Source organism: Gracilinanus agilis, chromosome 3, assembly GCF_016433145.1.
Source record: "Gracilinanus agilis isolate LMUSP501 chromosome 3, AgileGrace, whole genome shotgun sequence".
Taxonomy (NCBI): Eukaryota; Metazoa; Chordata; class Mammalia; order Didelphimorphia; family Didelphidae; genus Gracilinanus; species Gracilinanus agilis.
The window spans coordinates 193,170,034-193,185,530 of record NC_058132.1 but is presented as its reverse complement, the minus strand read 5'-3'; the positions used below and the strand labels follow the sequence as shown (position 1 = coordinate 193,185,530).

At 39.3% G+C, this 15,497-nt stretch overlaps 1 protein-coding gene across 1 annotated transcript in view; it reads right to left on the bottom strand.

Moving 5' to 3' along the window:
* The window catches only part of SIK2 (salt inducible kinase 2), a 167,305-nt gene extending 158,037 nt beyond the window's left edge, over window positions 1-9,268 (bottom strand). Inside the window, exon 1 of the mRNA XM_044669351.1 lies at window positions 9,134-9,268. Within this exon, the coding sequence (XP_044525286.1) occupies window positions 9,134-9,268 (135 nt within the window). The remainder of the gene's footprint in view (window positions 1-9,133) is intronic.
* Between the last annotated feature and the right edge of the window lie 6,229 nt (window positions 9,269-15,497).

Below are 15,497 nucleotides of genomic sequence, written 5' to 3'. Positions count from 1 at the left end.
CTCCAAATAAGGTCCGATAAAAGAAGAATAGAACAAGACTACTCACCTCCCTATTTCTAGAAAGCTTTGACTCTTTGAATATAGCCCCCAATCGCTTTCACTTTTTTTGGTTAACTGACATGCAGAGTTTATAGTGCACTAACTCTCCTCCTCTCCCAATATTTTTTCAGAACAACTGCTTTCTAAATAGGCTTCCCTATTTAGAAGCTATTAAAAAAAAAACCTCAAGAAAAAAACTTTAAATTTAACCTTACTGAATTTTATTTTACTGGATTTAGCCCAATACTCCAGTTTCTGAAGCTCCTTTTGGATCCTGGTTCTATCATCCAGTGGGTTAGCTCTCCTTCCTAGCTCTGTATCACCTGCAAATGTGAAAAGCCTGTTATCCAGTCTTTATTAAAGACAGATTAAATACAAAGGGCTCAGCCTCTGGGCCTGTGATTCCACACTAGAGACATTGTCAAATTATTTTTTAGTTACTTCTAAGCATGCATACTTCCCTCCAATAGAAAGTAAATTCCCATTTCATTTATATCTTTGTATCCTCAATGCAGACACTTAGTAGGCCCTCATAAACAACAGCTGAATGGATACAGAAGGTTGCAGAGGTTGAGGGGGAAAAGAAGGGCTAAGTAGAAAAGAGACATTTAGAAAAAGGCACTGAAGGGAATCGGGGCATGAATCAAGAAACAATAAAAGTTTTGTTGTTCAGCAGTAAGAGAAAGTTGAGATCCAAGAATACCAATCTGTGATGAACCCAAACAAAAAGTGGCATGACTTCTTCCAATAGTTTTTAGCAGCTTGAGAATAGGAAAGGATAAGGTAGATAAAGGAGTTGATTCAGAAGAATGTCAACAAGCAAGGGGGAATATTAGTACTTAGTGAAATTCATCAAGACAGAAAAGTAAGGACAAGCAAGAGTGATGGGCTTGGCCAATAGAGAGGGTGGAAGGGACTAGGGGTGGCAGAGGGGTAAAAGAATAGGTATAAGAGGAAAGTGATGAGGTAGAGGGCTAGGAATTTGTGATGAAAGAAAGGAATTTCTCAGTTCAAAATCAAACGTCTAAAACAATTCTGAGTGACGGTGAGGTCTATGCTGTTCCCATCCAAGTGGAATGCCTGGGGCAGAGAAAAGCTGTAGGTCATGGGAGTTAGGAGGTTAAATCCAGTGTGTATGAGGGAATATCAACATACATACTGAAATTCCCAAGTACAATTCCATGGTTTGTATGGGAAAGGAAGACTGGGAACCAGGTACTGAACTAGAGATAGGAGAAAATGACCTAGAAGCTAATAGATCACTGTAACAAGCATAAGGATGAACAAATCTTTAAATTCTAATGACAGACCAAAGAGGCATAAGAAGCCAATCCTTTCAGTGTGTCAGAAACAGAAAAACAAAGGCCCTTACTTGAGACCATCGCCAGTGATAAACTGCCTTTTTTTGGGGGGGAAAGAATGGGCAAGAATGTGAAAAGTAGACCTTTATGATGAAGAAAAGGTTGTTGGTAATTCAGCAAGGATTCCACAGGGCACAAAAGAAAAGGAGGGCCAAGGAGGAAAAGAACTGGAAAGATTGAATTAGAGACAAGAATACAGAAAGAAATAGCAGAAGGAAGGGCCTTTGATCCCTAGAGAACCTGTTCGCTATAAATCATTGAGATTAGGGGATGGGACAGTGATTGTAGCCTCTCCTTTCCAGGGTTTTATGATGATAGAATGAGCTGTTAGTATGGTGCTCCCTGTCCAAATAGGAGAAAAGCTGATAGAGATAGAAGGAAGTTCAGGAGGAAGGTCTGAATCTCTAGGAACTGGACTTGATTCACATATGGTACCAGTTAAGTGGTTACATAATAGGACAGTGGGGAATGAAGCACATCTAGAAGATATCCCACACATGGAACATATACTTGATGTATGACACATTTGGTGTCCTAGACCCTAGTACTTCTTTTGTTCAGTTTGTATGAGAGGTTTAGACTAGCTATCAACGGGTCTCTGGCTACAGTCTGAATGTCTCCGAACTACCAAATAGAGAGGCATCATGGTATAGTATAGAGAGCTGGCCATGAAGTCAAGAAGCCTGGGGTATGAATCACTCTCACTCATACTGATTATTCAACCTTCTCTGGGCCCCAGAGAACTCTCTAGGTCAAAGATTCATAACTTTTTTTGTGTCATAGACCCCTGTAAATGTTTGTGAGACCTATGGACCCCTTCTCAGAATAAAATAAAATACACTGAATTACATGAAAAAAAATAAACAAAATTGTCAAATTGTTTTTTAAGTTCACAGATTAAAAACTCCTGCTCTTGGGGGCAGCTGGGTAGCTCAGTGGATTGAAAGTCAGGCCTCAAGATAGAAGGTCCTAGGTTCAAATCCGGTCTCAGATATTTCCCAGCTGTGTGACCCTGGGCATGTCACTTGACCCCCATTGCCCACCCTTACCACTCTTCTACCTATAAGCCAATACACAGAAGTTAAGGGTTTAAAAACAAAACAAAACAAAACTCCTGCTCTAACACTACAGCTAAATTTCAGTTAAGCAGAAGATAAGCTGCCTATCTAAATTGAGAGATGTTCTTCCCACTGATGAAATTACAGGGCAAGATCAAAAAATCCTCCTCAAAAACAAAAAAAAGGCACTAGCCAAAGACATGGACAGGATAGTATATAAGCCATCACTTCTGTCTGAAGGAATTCACTTAGGGTCAGTGAGGCTTGACTAATTTTGCATGTTAATTACAGATGAGATCCAGGTATATGGGTAACCCCCTGAATTAGCTCAGCATTTTGTATAACTCAAGTAGGCACTGGAATGGACAATAAGCTGAGTCCAGACTTAGAGCTGGAAAAGGTTATCAGGGCAAATTAGGGTTAGAAAGTGATATAGTACTTTCCAACATTTTCAATTCTTTAAATAGCAATACTTAACCAGTAATGTAACATGGCTGAGAAGCACTTAACACTATAATGTAGAAAGAATAAAAATTACACATTATCCAAAGTGGGATAAAAAGAGTAAACAGGGTACTGCAAGTTATAAATGATAACTTCTCTTTGAAAAATAGCATAAAAGACATAATTGAGAATATCTATGCTTGGAAAAATAGATGGGTTAATTAAGAATAAGATACTGTGTGACCTTGGGCAAGTCACTTCACCGTGTTTGCCTCGGTTTCCTCATCAATAAAATGAGCTGGAGAAGAAAATGGTAAATTACTCCATTATCTCTGCCAAGAAAACCCTAAATGGGGTCAGGAAGAATTGGACACAACTAAAGAAATGACTAAACAACAAAATAAAGAATCAAGAGAAAAAAACAGGCATACTTAAATACTAAAAGAACAAAAATGATTGCTAACTTGATTAAAAATCCATTCTACTCACTGAAGAAAATCACATATTAAGGACCTGAAATGTATCAGGCATTGCGCCATGAAAACAGTCCTTGCCCTGGAGGAATTTCCATTGTAACTGAGGAAACAATATGTACACAGGTAAGTGAAAACAAAATATATACAAAGTCTTATGCACAAAGATGCTTGGAATCCAGAAAGGTCTCAGGTTGGAGGTAGCACCCGAGTTAAGTTATGTGGGACTCTAGGAATTCTAAGGGACAGATGTGAGGAGGATGTACATTCCAGACATGGGTGGCAGCATGTACAGAGACATAAAGATGAGCGCTGTATTGTTATGTGCAAGGAAAGAGAAGCCAGTTTGGTTACAATGTAGAATGTGTGAAGGTTAGTAATGTGTACCAAATCTAGAAAGGTAGGTTACAGCCAAGTTGTTTTAAATGCCAAAAAGAGGAGTTGGGATTTTATCCTAAAGGGAACAGAGTACCCCTAGAATGACAAGGTTAGATCTGTTTTAGGAATATTATTTTGGCAAATATGCAGAGGATGGATTAGAGAGGGGAGACTTAAAGCAGGAAAAGTAGCCTGAATACTGGTGCAACAGTTCTGGGGAGAAATTATGGAAGCACTGAACTGAGGTGGTGGCCATGTGAGCACAAAGACAAGGACAGATGTAAGATAGGTTGGGGCTGTGGAACAACCAAGATTTGGCAACTAATTAGATAGGGGTTGAAGAGCTGAAGAGGGCTGATGTTTCAAATTCCAAGAATTAGTCAAAAAAAGAAATGTTAGGTAGGATAGATTTAGGGTAAAAGATGATTTGGGAAAACATGGGTAAGAATCACACATGATGAGAAGATATGAAGGTATTATAATTTGCTAGAGGAGAAACAACAGTCAAACCTACAAAGATTCAATAACATATGAACATACAACTTATTTCTCTGATATGGACTGAAAGAAGTCATAAACAAATACAAAGGTTTTTTTGAACCACAATAAAAAGACTCGATTCCCATATTGTCTAGTTTCCTCTTTTATGTAAAATTAAGTTAACAAAGGGAGATACAATAACCTCTGCAGAAATCCAAAGGTATTGGCTAATATGAAGTGGTCTGAAAGACTAGGAGAGGGGTCAAAAAGGGAGAAGAGTTATTTAAGATTTGGGATATGGCTTTAAAAATAGATAACATTTTGTGTACATATTCTATGTATAGGTACACATATACATACACACATATATATTCAAATGATGTGAGAGATGTTCCATTAACTCCATAGGTTTTGTTTTCTATCCTATTTGTTAACTTAATTTCAATTGGTAGTACATAGTACAGTACATAGAAAGATAACTTTGAATCAATCATATCTAGATTCAAATGGTAGAGACCTCTAACATAGAACCCTCATAAAATCAAAGTTCTCTAAGCCTTAGTTTATTCATCTGTAAACAAAAACAAAATTGGGATAAAACCTATAGTACCTGCCTTACATGACTGTACTGAAGTTCAAATGAGAATGTTTGTAAAGCATTGTAACCTTTAAAACACTTTTTCTACAAATGTTGATTCCTATTATTATTTATATAGGTTAATAATATAATAGAAAGAACCAAGTAATAATTTCTTTCTAGAAAGTTCCTATAAGCTATAAAAGCTTATGTGTCTAGCCCAGAAACCGATGGAAGGACCCTGAAAAAGGAAGTTTATATGCTATCATTCCCTCAATAACTGCAGACTTTATATAGCATTTTAACAAATCTCATAAGCATTATTTTGTATTATTGCTCTGGTGTACATCATGCCCCCTATAAACCTTAAGTCTTAAGAGGTCATATTCTAATCTAAACTTTTTAATCTCCCTTATTATGGCAGAGTACTCCATATGTGGCATGTAGGTGCTTAATAAATATTTATAAAATTAACTACTAAAAAGAAAAAGTCAAAGCAGAGCACCTCGAAGGGGAGGGGGGAAGATTAAAGGAGGAGAGGAGAATGGAAAAGATGGAAGTTGCTTTGGAGGAAAGAGAAAAAAAAAGGAAGCTTAAGAGCTCTAGCCTGAGCTTTAATGGACTCCAAGGCTAGTGATTCAATTATTCCTAATCCAGGACAAGTTGGTGCAATGAGTCACACAGGTACAGACTCATTCCTTTATTTTGGCTTAAAAGAGAAGCAAGTACATACTGAAAGACTCATAAGTGGCTCAATAGTTGGACTGTAGAATGGATTAGAACAAAATGAAAAGCAGCTAATAAGATTTAAGGTTAAAAGAGACCTTAGATCCTCAAAACTAATCCCCACCTCTATTTACAGTTGAAGAGATTGAGTCAAGTGATTTGCCTAAGGTCACATGGAGAAAGTAGCAGAAGTAGGATTTTAACCCAAGAGTCCTAAACTTGAAAATCAGTGATCTTCACTTTAGCTATTTGGAGTTTTTGCTACAATTGAGACACAGAAATAAACTCAAATTTAAAGTTCATACAATGTATATAGGGATAGGAACTGGACCTATTATTTCAGCAAATAAAGGCAATTCCCAGGTGATGACACTCTCACTAATCTTTTCTCTACCAATGCAGGAAGGCACCTTCAGCGCAACTTAGTTTAAGTTTTAGAGAATTGTCTGGTATACTGAAAGAATATGTAACTTGCATATGGACAATTAATATATGCTATTTTTAAAAAAATGAGACACGAGGAAAGGGTGAGTCAATTAAAAACAGAAACAGTGTCAAATTATTTATGATATTCAAGGAAAACCTAAAATTTACCTTTAGGTCAAATGAGAACAAACTGTCATTTTGAACTTCCAAAGCATATACTAACACCAAGAGGATTAAATTATGAAGTCAATTCAAATCAAAACAAAAATTTCCCAAAAAATTGTAAATAAAATGATATATTTAATAATGTGATGTTCATACATATTTTATTGCTATATATACAAATTTAAAAATAAAACAGAAGTAAGCTTCCAAAATGTGTTACTTATTTCTATTTAAATGTTCTCATAATTCTCATAATTCATTCAATGGCATTAGAATTTAAAATGATTAAAAATAAAAGTAGGAAATAATTCCATAAGGAGCCTAGCTTAGTAGCTTGAATTTATAGCTGGATTTAAATCTAAGTTCTCTTAATCTTTGATATTATTATTAAATTTATTTTTTTTTAAATCCCAAAATATATAAGAAAATTTCAACACATGAAGTAAAATCTCATCACATTAAATAGGAAGTAAAACAAAGTTACTAATTCCATAGCTCTTTGTTCAATCAGTTATAAATGATTCCAAACCTCAGACAGCTCTAGACAACAAATGCTTTCTTTGGGTCCTAGCCATGTAAGTCATTCTCTATTTAAGGATATCTAGAATTTATAGCTCTTTAAGATTTGCAATGTCCTTTATATGTTCTCATTTGTTAATCACAAAAACTCTATAAGGTAGGTAAAGTACTACCTGAATCTGTATTACTTGTAGAGAAATTCTTTCTTAAAAGTCATCATGAAAATTAAAGCTTCAACTAAAGAGAATCCAGCTCTTTTGGCTGGCTATTGCCCTTCCACTCCTCTCACATTATTTCTTTAACATAAGCTAACACTACTAGGCCACTCACCAAACTACCACAAACAAGCACAAGAACTGGGAGAAGGAAGGGTAGTAAAAGAAGAAACAACTCCCTCTCTTTTCCAAGTGGGCTTTAAATTTCTTTTAACTGACTAATATAAACTCATCTTTAAAGCTAGATCCATTTCTCTGTAGATTGTGAATCTAGTTTCTTGTATACTCAGTCCTTACTAGATCTTACCATACTATTACAAAGAATTCCAATATATCTAACACAGAGCTATCAGAGTCTTCACTTTCATACAGCTACCAAAAGATGGTACCTACAGCATAGTGACACCTAGCTCCATAATAATGTATTAATCCAATATCAGCTCAAAAGGAAACATAGAGAGGATTTGAATTGCCATCTTCGAAGGTCATGTACACCCAGGTGAACCACGTCAAGTGACATGACCTATTTAAATTCTGCTAAGATCCATCAGAACGGATTTAAAATATATTGCCAGACTGTAGAGTTTAGAATTTTACACAATGTGTAAAACATATAGATCCAAATAATGAAATACCTTGAATTTCTGCTTGGAAACATTGATCTTTAGTTTATATTCCTGATAATTATTAACCAAAAAGTTGTGAAAATACAATTTCTATGTATCTAATTCATTATGTTCTTAATTTTTGAGGGATGGCATGAATTTGTGTGCAGTCTGATATTTTTTGTTGTTGCTAGTTTTAAAATTATATAGGTGGTAGGACATATATGGATCAATTAATTGTTGATTCCATTATGTTTGCTTCCTGGCTGTCAGCACAAATCTAATACAGATAGCTAATACTGGTAAATTTAGTGACCCAAAGGAAATAACCTTGTGACCTTGGTCCAGCTCTTAAAGGAACAAGGAGGTATCTCACATTCGGGATGCTTTAGCATCTGCAGAGAGGCCAAAGATAGAAGATGACACAACAACAAAGCTCTTTTCTCCTAGGAAATGAGCCCCCCAGGTCAGATTAAGAAAGGATTTGGGAGAAAATCATTCTGAAAGCCAACCGAAAAAAAATTAGCAAAAAATAATAATTACACTCCCAGGCCACTTGGCATTCTGAAAACCCTTAGAAAGGGAAAGTACATTAACTTTACCCCATGTTCAAACTAAGGTGGCCATTAGTACTGATTGAAAAAGGTGGCCAGGGAAAGAGTCCATTAGCAACTAAAATAAGACACAATAGCCTACCTCAAAAATACAGGGTTTTACCCACCAAGAAAAGTGGCTTTTGTTTCCAGGGTTTTTCAAAGGTATTTAATTTAAAGACTTAAAATAGAGAAAAAGAAGAAAGCAGCTTGAGGCAGTAAATTGAGATGCAGGAGAATGTATGACTACAGAAGAAAGGTAGTGAGATTTGTGAGGGGAATGGAAGGATGTCTGCCTTCTATTAGTAATGAAGCGGTTTTTAGTAAGGAGTCAAAATCTTCTGTGGTTTAAAGGAACAAGCTCCCAACTCCCAAGCGCCGGCGGCAAAGGCACAACCCCCGATTAAAAAGCAGATTCCGGGCTCCGCTGACCCAGAGGTAAACCACTGACATCTTCAAAAGCACTAAATACTTGAGCCAGTTCTATTGTCTACGGAGTGAAATGCAAAAGCCACCAAGGTGAGAGACTTCAGCTCCCGGAACCCAGAGACAGATAGCAAAGCGCTTCTTCGGAGAGGCGAAAGGGACAGTGGCTGGCACAGAGGCACACTCCCCCAGGGAGTGGGGGACTTTACCGGTGTGCGAGGTTAAGGGAAGACCCTCTCAGTGGTCCCTGGAGGGTCAAGTCCCGGCACCCCTGCCCCAGCAGAATCTCCTACCTCTGTCCCTTTTACAAAGCCCGGCCAGCCAAGCCCCGAAGGGGAGGGAAGAAAGCAGCAGGGTCCCTTTCCTGCAAATGCGGGTGATGCCACCCAGCCCCACGAGGACCGAAGCCATCTGGTCCCCCGGGCAGGGCGCCGGGAAGGGCTGAGACCCCGGGCCGGGTGCGGACTAGGGGGAGGTCAGGTTTTTGCGCTCGCAGCCGAGGCGCCTCGCCCGGCCCCGGTGCCCTCGGGTCGGACCCGCATTTCGGGCTTTCACCCAGGCCGCACTGGCCTCTGCTTAGGTGATTCGGCCTCGCAGTCCTTCCGGCCGCCCCCCCTCCTTCCCAGTGCCCGGGTCCCCGGGCCGCACCTCGGTCTTGGTGATGCGGTGGCGCCCCAGCTTCACCACAGCGAAGTTGCCCTTGCCCAGCGTGCCCTCGATGTCGTAGAACCCCACCCGAACCGGCCCGCGCTGCAAGTGCCTCGGGCCATCCGCCATGACCATGCTGGGCCCCGCTGCTGGACACGGGCGGACTCGGAGACTGACGGGCGGGCGGGCAGAAGCGGGCGCGGACACGGCTCCGGCTCGGGCTCAACAGCGACGGCGACGGCGGCGGCAGCGGCGGCTCCGCTCGCTCCTTCGCCCCTTTTCCCTCCCGCTCTGCGGGGCCCAGCCAGGCGCGCGCCGCCGCTGACGTTCGCCGACGTCAGGGAGGCCGGGATGGGGGTGAGGGGGAGGGAAGCAAAGAGGGGGGCGGGTCCGATACTCGATCTGTCACCATGGCGACTGGAGCCAACGCGGACGTCGGCACTGGTGTTGGGACAAGGAGGGAGTAAGGGATGGGGAGGGGCAAGTGGGGCCAAGACTCCTTGCACCCGCCCCCGCCTCTCCCCTCCCGGTCGGGAGGGGTGGGGGTGAGGTGAGCTCCGGATTTGTGTTGTTGCTCTCGGAGGAGGCGAAGAGAAAGAGCGAGCTCTGGTGGACAGAGGAGAGGGATACAACGACTGTCTGTCAACCACCCCCCTTTCCGGATCCTCTATGGGGCTGTCCCCTCTGAGACTTCCCCCGCTCTTGCTGGGACAGAGGCAGCCCAAACTGCTTAGCTGAGAATGCAGTCTTCCTCAATTGGAAAGATGATTCAATGCCCTTCCGCCACAGAGTTTTAGTTTTAAGTTGACTTTTCTGGCAAGGACCAGAATCTGAGTTTAGGAGACAATGCACTGAGCTTAACTCAGTGTTATACAATACAGTACAAAAAGCAAGGTGGGTCCATCTCTTCAAGGAACTTATATTCTAATAACATTAACATATGTGGAGGTATGAGGCAAGGAAGGATGTTTTTTGGGAGGTGGTGCTGGGATGGAAGTGTCACATGAGGATAGCAAATGTAAGGCTAGAGATATAATAATTAATACAACCTTTCCTGAAGCAAAAGTATCAGTGATTTAATTCCTGTTGCCAGGGCAAGCCACATTTCCCATGGGAAGTGGGCTGTTGGACAGAGCTGCATTAGGACTCAAGGGAAAGGGATGCTAGAAGTGGGAGAAAGGCTCAGAAAGGGACCTCGGAGCATCTCATAGAAAAACTTTTCCTATTTCACAATTTTTTTCCAGGTCCCTAATGGCTGGTTTTGTGACACTGAAAATCCTTCAGTGGGGTACCAATGCTGAAAGATATAAAAACTATTTTTGAAAGGTAGCTTAGATTCAACCCAGATTCCTCAATCCATGATAGTCACATTTTTCCTTTTCAAGTCGGCTTCTCTTCCAGTCCATTTCCCCCACAAAAAAAACAAAAAGGGAAGAATAAAAGGAACTAGATATAAAGATATGTAGTATCCTCTTATCCCAGCTCATTTCCTTTCCCTCATTATTACTAGACTTTTATAATTATCCTGAAAATGCTTTGGTTCTGCTATAGCTTATATTTCCTGGTATAACTCTTTTTTTAGAGACTCCCTCCAGTTATATAAGGCCCAAGTAACTTTCAAGATATTACTTCTCTAATTTTTTGCTTCCTTAAAGAAGATCTTTTTCAACATTTTGGCATTCATTTGAGGTACTCTCTAGATTTTCTTTACAACCATGCCAGCTTCAAAAGCTCAAAATAAGAATAGTATTATTTATAAGTTGATGGAAAGAGATCAGACTTGTATCTGAGCCCATAAAAGTAGCAATACCTCTAGGGAGTAGTATTTCCCCAGATAATTATACAGTCTCAATGACATAATAATGACCTAGAAGGTTCCAGACAGTGGGAAAATTGAGATTTGTCCTCCCAAATCAATGCTTCCCTAGAACTTTATCTATGGTTTGCCATTTGCATCCCTCCTCCACCCCAAAAAGCTATCACCTGTTACTCTTTCCCATTATTCCTACTTGTTCACCTCCTTCTTTATTCTACTACAGGTTTCAACTAGTCCCTAGCAGGTGACAGTTATCTCATAATTATTTCTTTATTCTATATTCTTTGCTTCCTGTCACTCCCTTCTCACTGTTTCACTAATTTCCATAATTTGGCTTTTCTTCTCAAATAGTGTTTGATTCCTTTTTAATAGGAGCAAATTGGTCACCTTGCCTATATAGAATAAGTTTCTGAGGGTGTTTTGTTTAATAGCTCAAACCCTCTACATTCCATTTATCCTTAATCCTCCTTTTGTACAAAGCCCCAAACCTCACATGATAGGTTTAATAGAGGGATGGGGAGAGCATAGTTACAGGAGCCTCTTGCTTGCTCCACTCAAGTACATTTTTGTCTTAAAACCTCATGCAGACTTACAGTAAGTCAGTACTACTTGCCTTTATTTTCCCCTTCACACGGGTGTGTATCTTCAGCTCATAAGCATCTTGCTCAGGATCCTAGAGTTTGGAGAAGCATGTCTATTCATTCATTCTCTCCTTGCTTATATCTCATATCCCCTCCACCCGTCATTCTAGGCAGATGGCCTATGTTAGTCAAATTACTCAGGATTTCTTCTAGAAAGGAGTATAGATGGCACCACTTCATCCTAGCTGGCAAGGGAGAAACATCAAATCACAGATTTTAGGGTTGAAAGGGATCTCTGTGGCTGCCTAGTCTGACCCATATATGAACGAATTGCCCAATATAGAAGACTCACTAAGTGGTCATCCAGTCCAAGTAAGTGAATCCCTTTTTAGAGTTGTCTTTAGGTTGTCCATTCAAGTATTACACAGCTTATTAAGAAGCTTTTCTTTGCATCAAGCCTAAATATCCTGCTTTGCAGCCTTCTCCCATAATTCTTGGTTCTATCCTTCAGGATCAAACAGAACAATCTAGTTTCTTCTCTACATGACAGGTCTTCAAACATTTGAAGACATCTATTAGATGCTCCCTGAATCATCTCTTCTCTAGGCCAAATAACTGATCACTATCTGGCATGAACTCAGGGCCTTTCCCCATCCGAGTTGCCTTCTTTAGGACACTCTGCAGTTTATCACTGTTCTTAAACTGTGGTGTCCAGAACTGAAGAAAATTCTCCAGATGGGGTCTGATGAGGACAAAGTATAGTGAGATCATCACCTCTCTGTTCCTGAAAATTTTATCGGTCTCAAAACATCCAGAGATTGCAACAACTTCCTTGTATCATTCATATTGGACTTGCAATCCATTAAAACCCCCAGATCTTTTTCAGAACAACCACTTATAAAGTTATTTGTACCCACATGCAGTGCTTAACATTTATACTTCTTGAATCTTATCATTAAATTCAACCTAATGTTCACTGATCAGCAAACTTTTTAAAGAGGGGGCCAAAGGAAGGAAATGCTCATCTATCAGTCTGTTTCTAAGGCAACTCTTTAGAAGTTTCATTGTATCGTATCCTACTCATTGTATTTGTCAGATTAGGAATAATGTTGCCTGGCTGATAGAACATTTCAAGGGGCCAGGATCTGGTCCAAGGGCCATAGTTCGCCCATCACTGCTCTAGTTGATCAAGATCTTTTTCAATCACATCTTTGTGTCATCCGCTATTAGTTATCCTCCCAGCTTTGTGTCATCTGCAAATTGATAAACATGCATCTATGCCTTTTCCAAGTCATTGATTTTGTTGAGCTGTTTTTGAGTTATGCCCCCTTCATGACCCTTTTTGGGGTTTTCTTGGCAAAGATACTGGAGTGGATTGTCATTTCCTTCTCCAACTCATTTTATGGATGAGGCAAAGAAACTAATGTCTGAGGCCAGATTTGAACTTAGAAAGAAAGAAGAATCTTCCTGATTTCATGGCCAGGGTTCTATCCATTGTGCCACCTAGCTTTCTAATTCATTGATAAAAATGTTAAGCAGCACAAGCCAAGCACAGATCCCTGGTATACTTCTCTGGAGACCTTCACATCCACAACGAACAATTAACAAATATCTGAATTCACCCCTACAATTAATTCGGAATCCATTTGATTGTATTATTGTTTTGCAGCTACAGGGTAATAATGGAGAAGAGCTAGTCTTGAATCCAGAAAGAGGTGGATTTAAGATCTGGCTCTGACATGTACTGGCTATGTGACCCTGGGCAAATCACTTAACCCAAGTGTTCTAGGCAACTCTCTATGACTAAGTTGTAGAAAAGGTATTTGCAGTTTATCACTGTCTTTCTTAACTGTGATGTTAAACTACCTGCCTTAGTGGATAGAGTTTCCTTCTCCAGGACTTACCTATATCACTGAATTGCCAGTCCAGTCCTTTATTTGTACCTCTCCATCTTCTCCATAAGAATAGTATGAAGGGGTATCTAGGTAGCACAGTGGATAAAACATCAGCTTTGAGGTTGGGGCAGGGGACCTGGATTCAAATCTGACTTTAGACACTTCCTAGCTCTGTAACCCTGGGCAAGGCACTTCACTCCAATCTTGTAGCCCTTAGTGTTCTCCTACCTTAGAATGGACTCAATTCAAAGATAGAAGACGAGTTGATTTTTTTAAAGAATAGTAAGATATATTTAATGAAAAATCTTTGCTAAAAAACTAGGCAAGCTATAGCCACAGCATCCCCCTTATCCTCTAACGCAGTAATCTTGTCAAAAAAAGGAAATGAATTTAGTCTGACATGACATGCTCTCTATGAAGTCATGCTGACTCTTTGTAATCATTGCTTTCCAACACTGGTATTTTTCCAAGAATTGGAATCAAGATTTTGTAGTCTCTGCTACACTTATTTCCAAAGTGTTAGCAATAAATAATCCACTTAATTACCTTGTAAGTAGTCCCTGCTTCCTTTCCTTCAGCACTTTGGAAAGTAATAGTAGTAATAATAATGACTATGATAATAACAATAACAAAAATGGGAAACCTGAGCATAGACTTTATAGAAGATGAAATACTAGAGCAGAGTTCATTGAGAACAAAGGAAGCAAAAAGAGAATGAAAAAACCCCCGAATCACAGTGATATATATATATATACATATATACATATATGTATATATATATAAAGATATATACACACACATATATAGATAATATAGACAGATAGACAGACAGACAGACAGATAGGTAGAGTGATAGAGTGATCATTCTTTCAGTCGGTCAGTTGGTAGGTAGGTAGGAAAGTATAGCTGAGACCAGATGTCTGTGAACTAGGACAATAAACTATGTGCTATTTAGTTTGCTTCCTTATTCATAGACCATGTCCAGATTTTTGCCTTTTTTTACTCTAAGAGAGAGTTAAAGGGGGCAGCTGGGTGGCTCAGTGGATTGAGAGCCATGCCTAGAGACCAGAGGTCCTGGGTTCAAATTCAACCTTAGACACTTCCTAGCTGTGTGACCCTGGGCAAGTCACTAAACCTCCATTGCCTAGCCCTTACCACTCTTCTGCCTTAGAATCAATACAACTTCTAAGGCAGAAGGTAAGGGTTAAAAAAAAAGAATTAAAACACCTTTAGGTCTTTTAAAATGATATCTATATGATATCATTCCTAGATGCCTTACTATACTATTCTCTCTTCTGAATGCATTATGATTTGTCAGCCTTTCTTCTTAAATGTAGCATCCCAAACTGACTATAGTACTCCAGATGTGGTCTAACCAGTGCACACATAAACACAATGAAATAAATACCTTTCTTGATTTGGATGCTATAAATGTATTGTGTACAGTAGGATTACATTAGCATTTTTAGCAACAAGTCATATTGTTGGCTAGTGTTGAGTATATAGTCAAATCCTTCCTCACTGTCCTCCCACCTGTCTCTTTCACACAAACTACTATCAAACTAGGTGTGTCTTATTCATATTTTTCTCTATTAAATTTAATCTTGTTGATTCTGGCTGAAGCTTATCAAGATAATTTAAACTCTTTATTCTGTTATCCATTACATTAACTATTCCTTCCATCTTTGTGTCTGCTGTAAATGTGATTAGGAAGACATTTATTCAAGTCACTGACACAAATGATAAACAGAACAGGACCAAAGCCATAGTCCTGTGAAATGCCTCTAGATACCTCTTTCCAAGATGACATCAATCCATTAATCAACACTCTTTGGGTAAAATTAAAGGAAATGAAATTAGTTTAGCATTGTTTGATCTTAATGAATTTATTATACCACTTCATGGCACTATCTCTTTTCTAAGGTTCCACAAATAATTTTCTTAATAAATTGACATGAAATGTTTCTTACCATTCAATAATTTCTGAAACTCACCTCTTAAAAAAAAGGATATTGGCACATTTCTAGACTTTTAGCTTATCACCATTTCTCCATAATTTCTCAGAAATAATA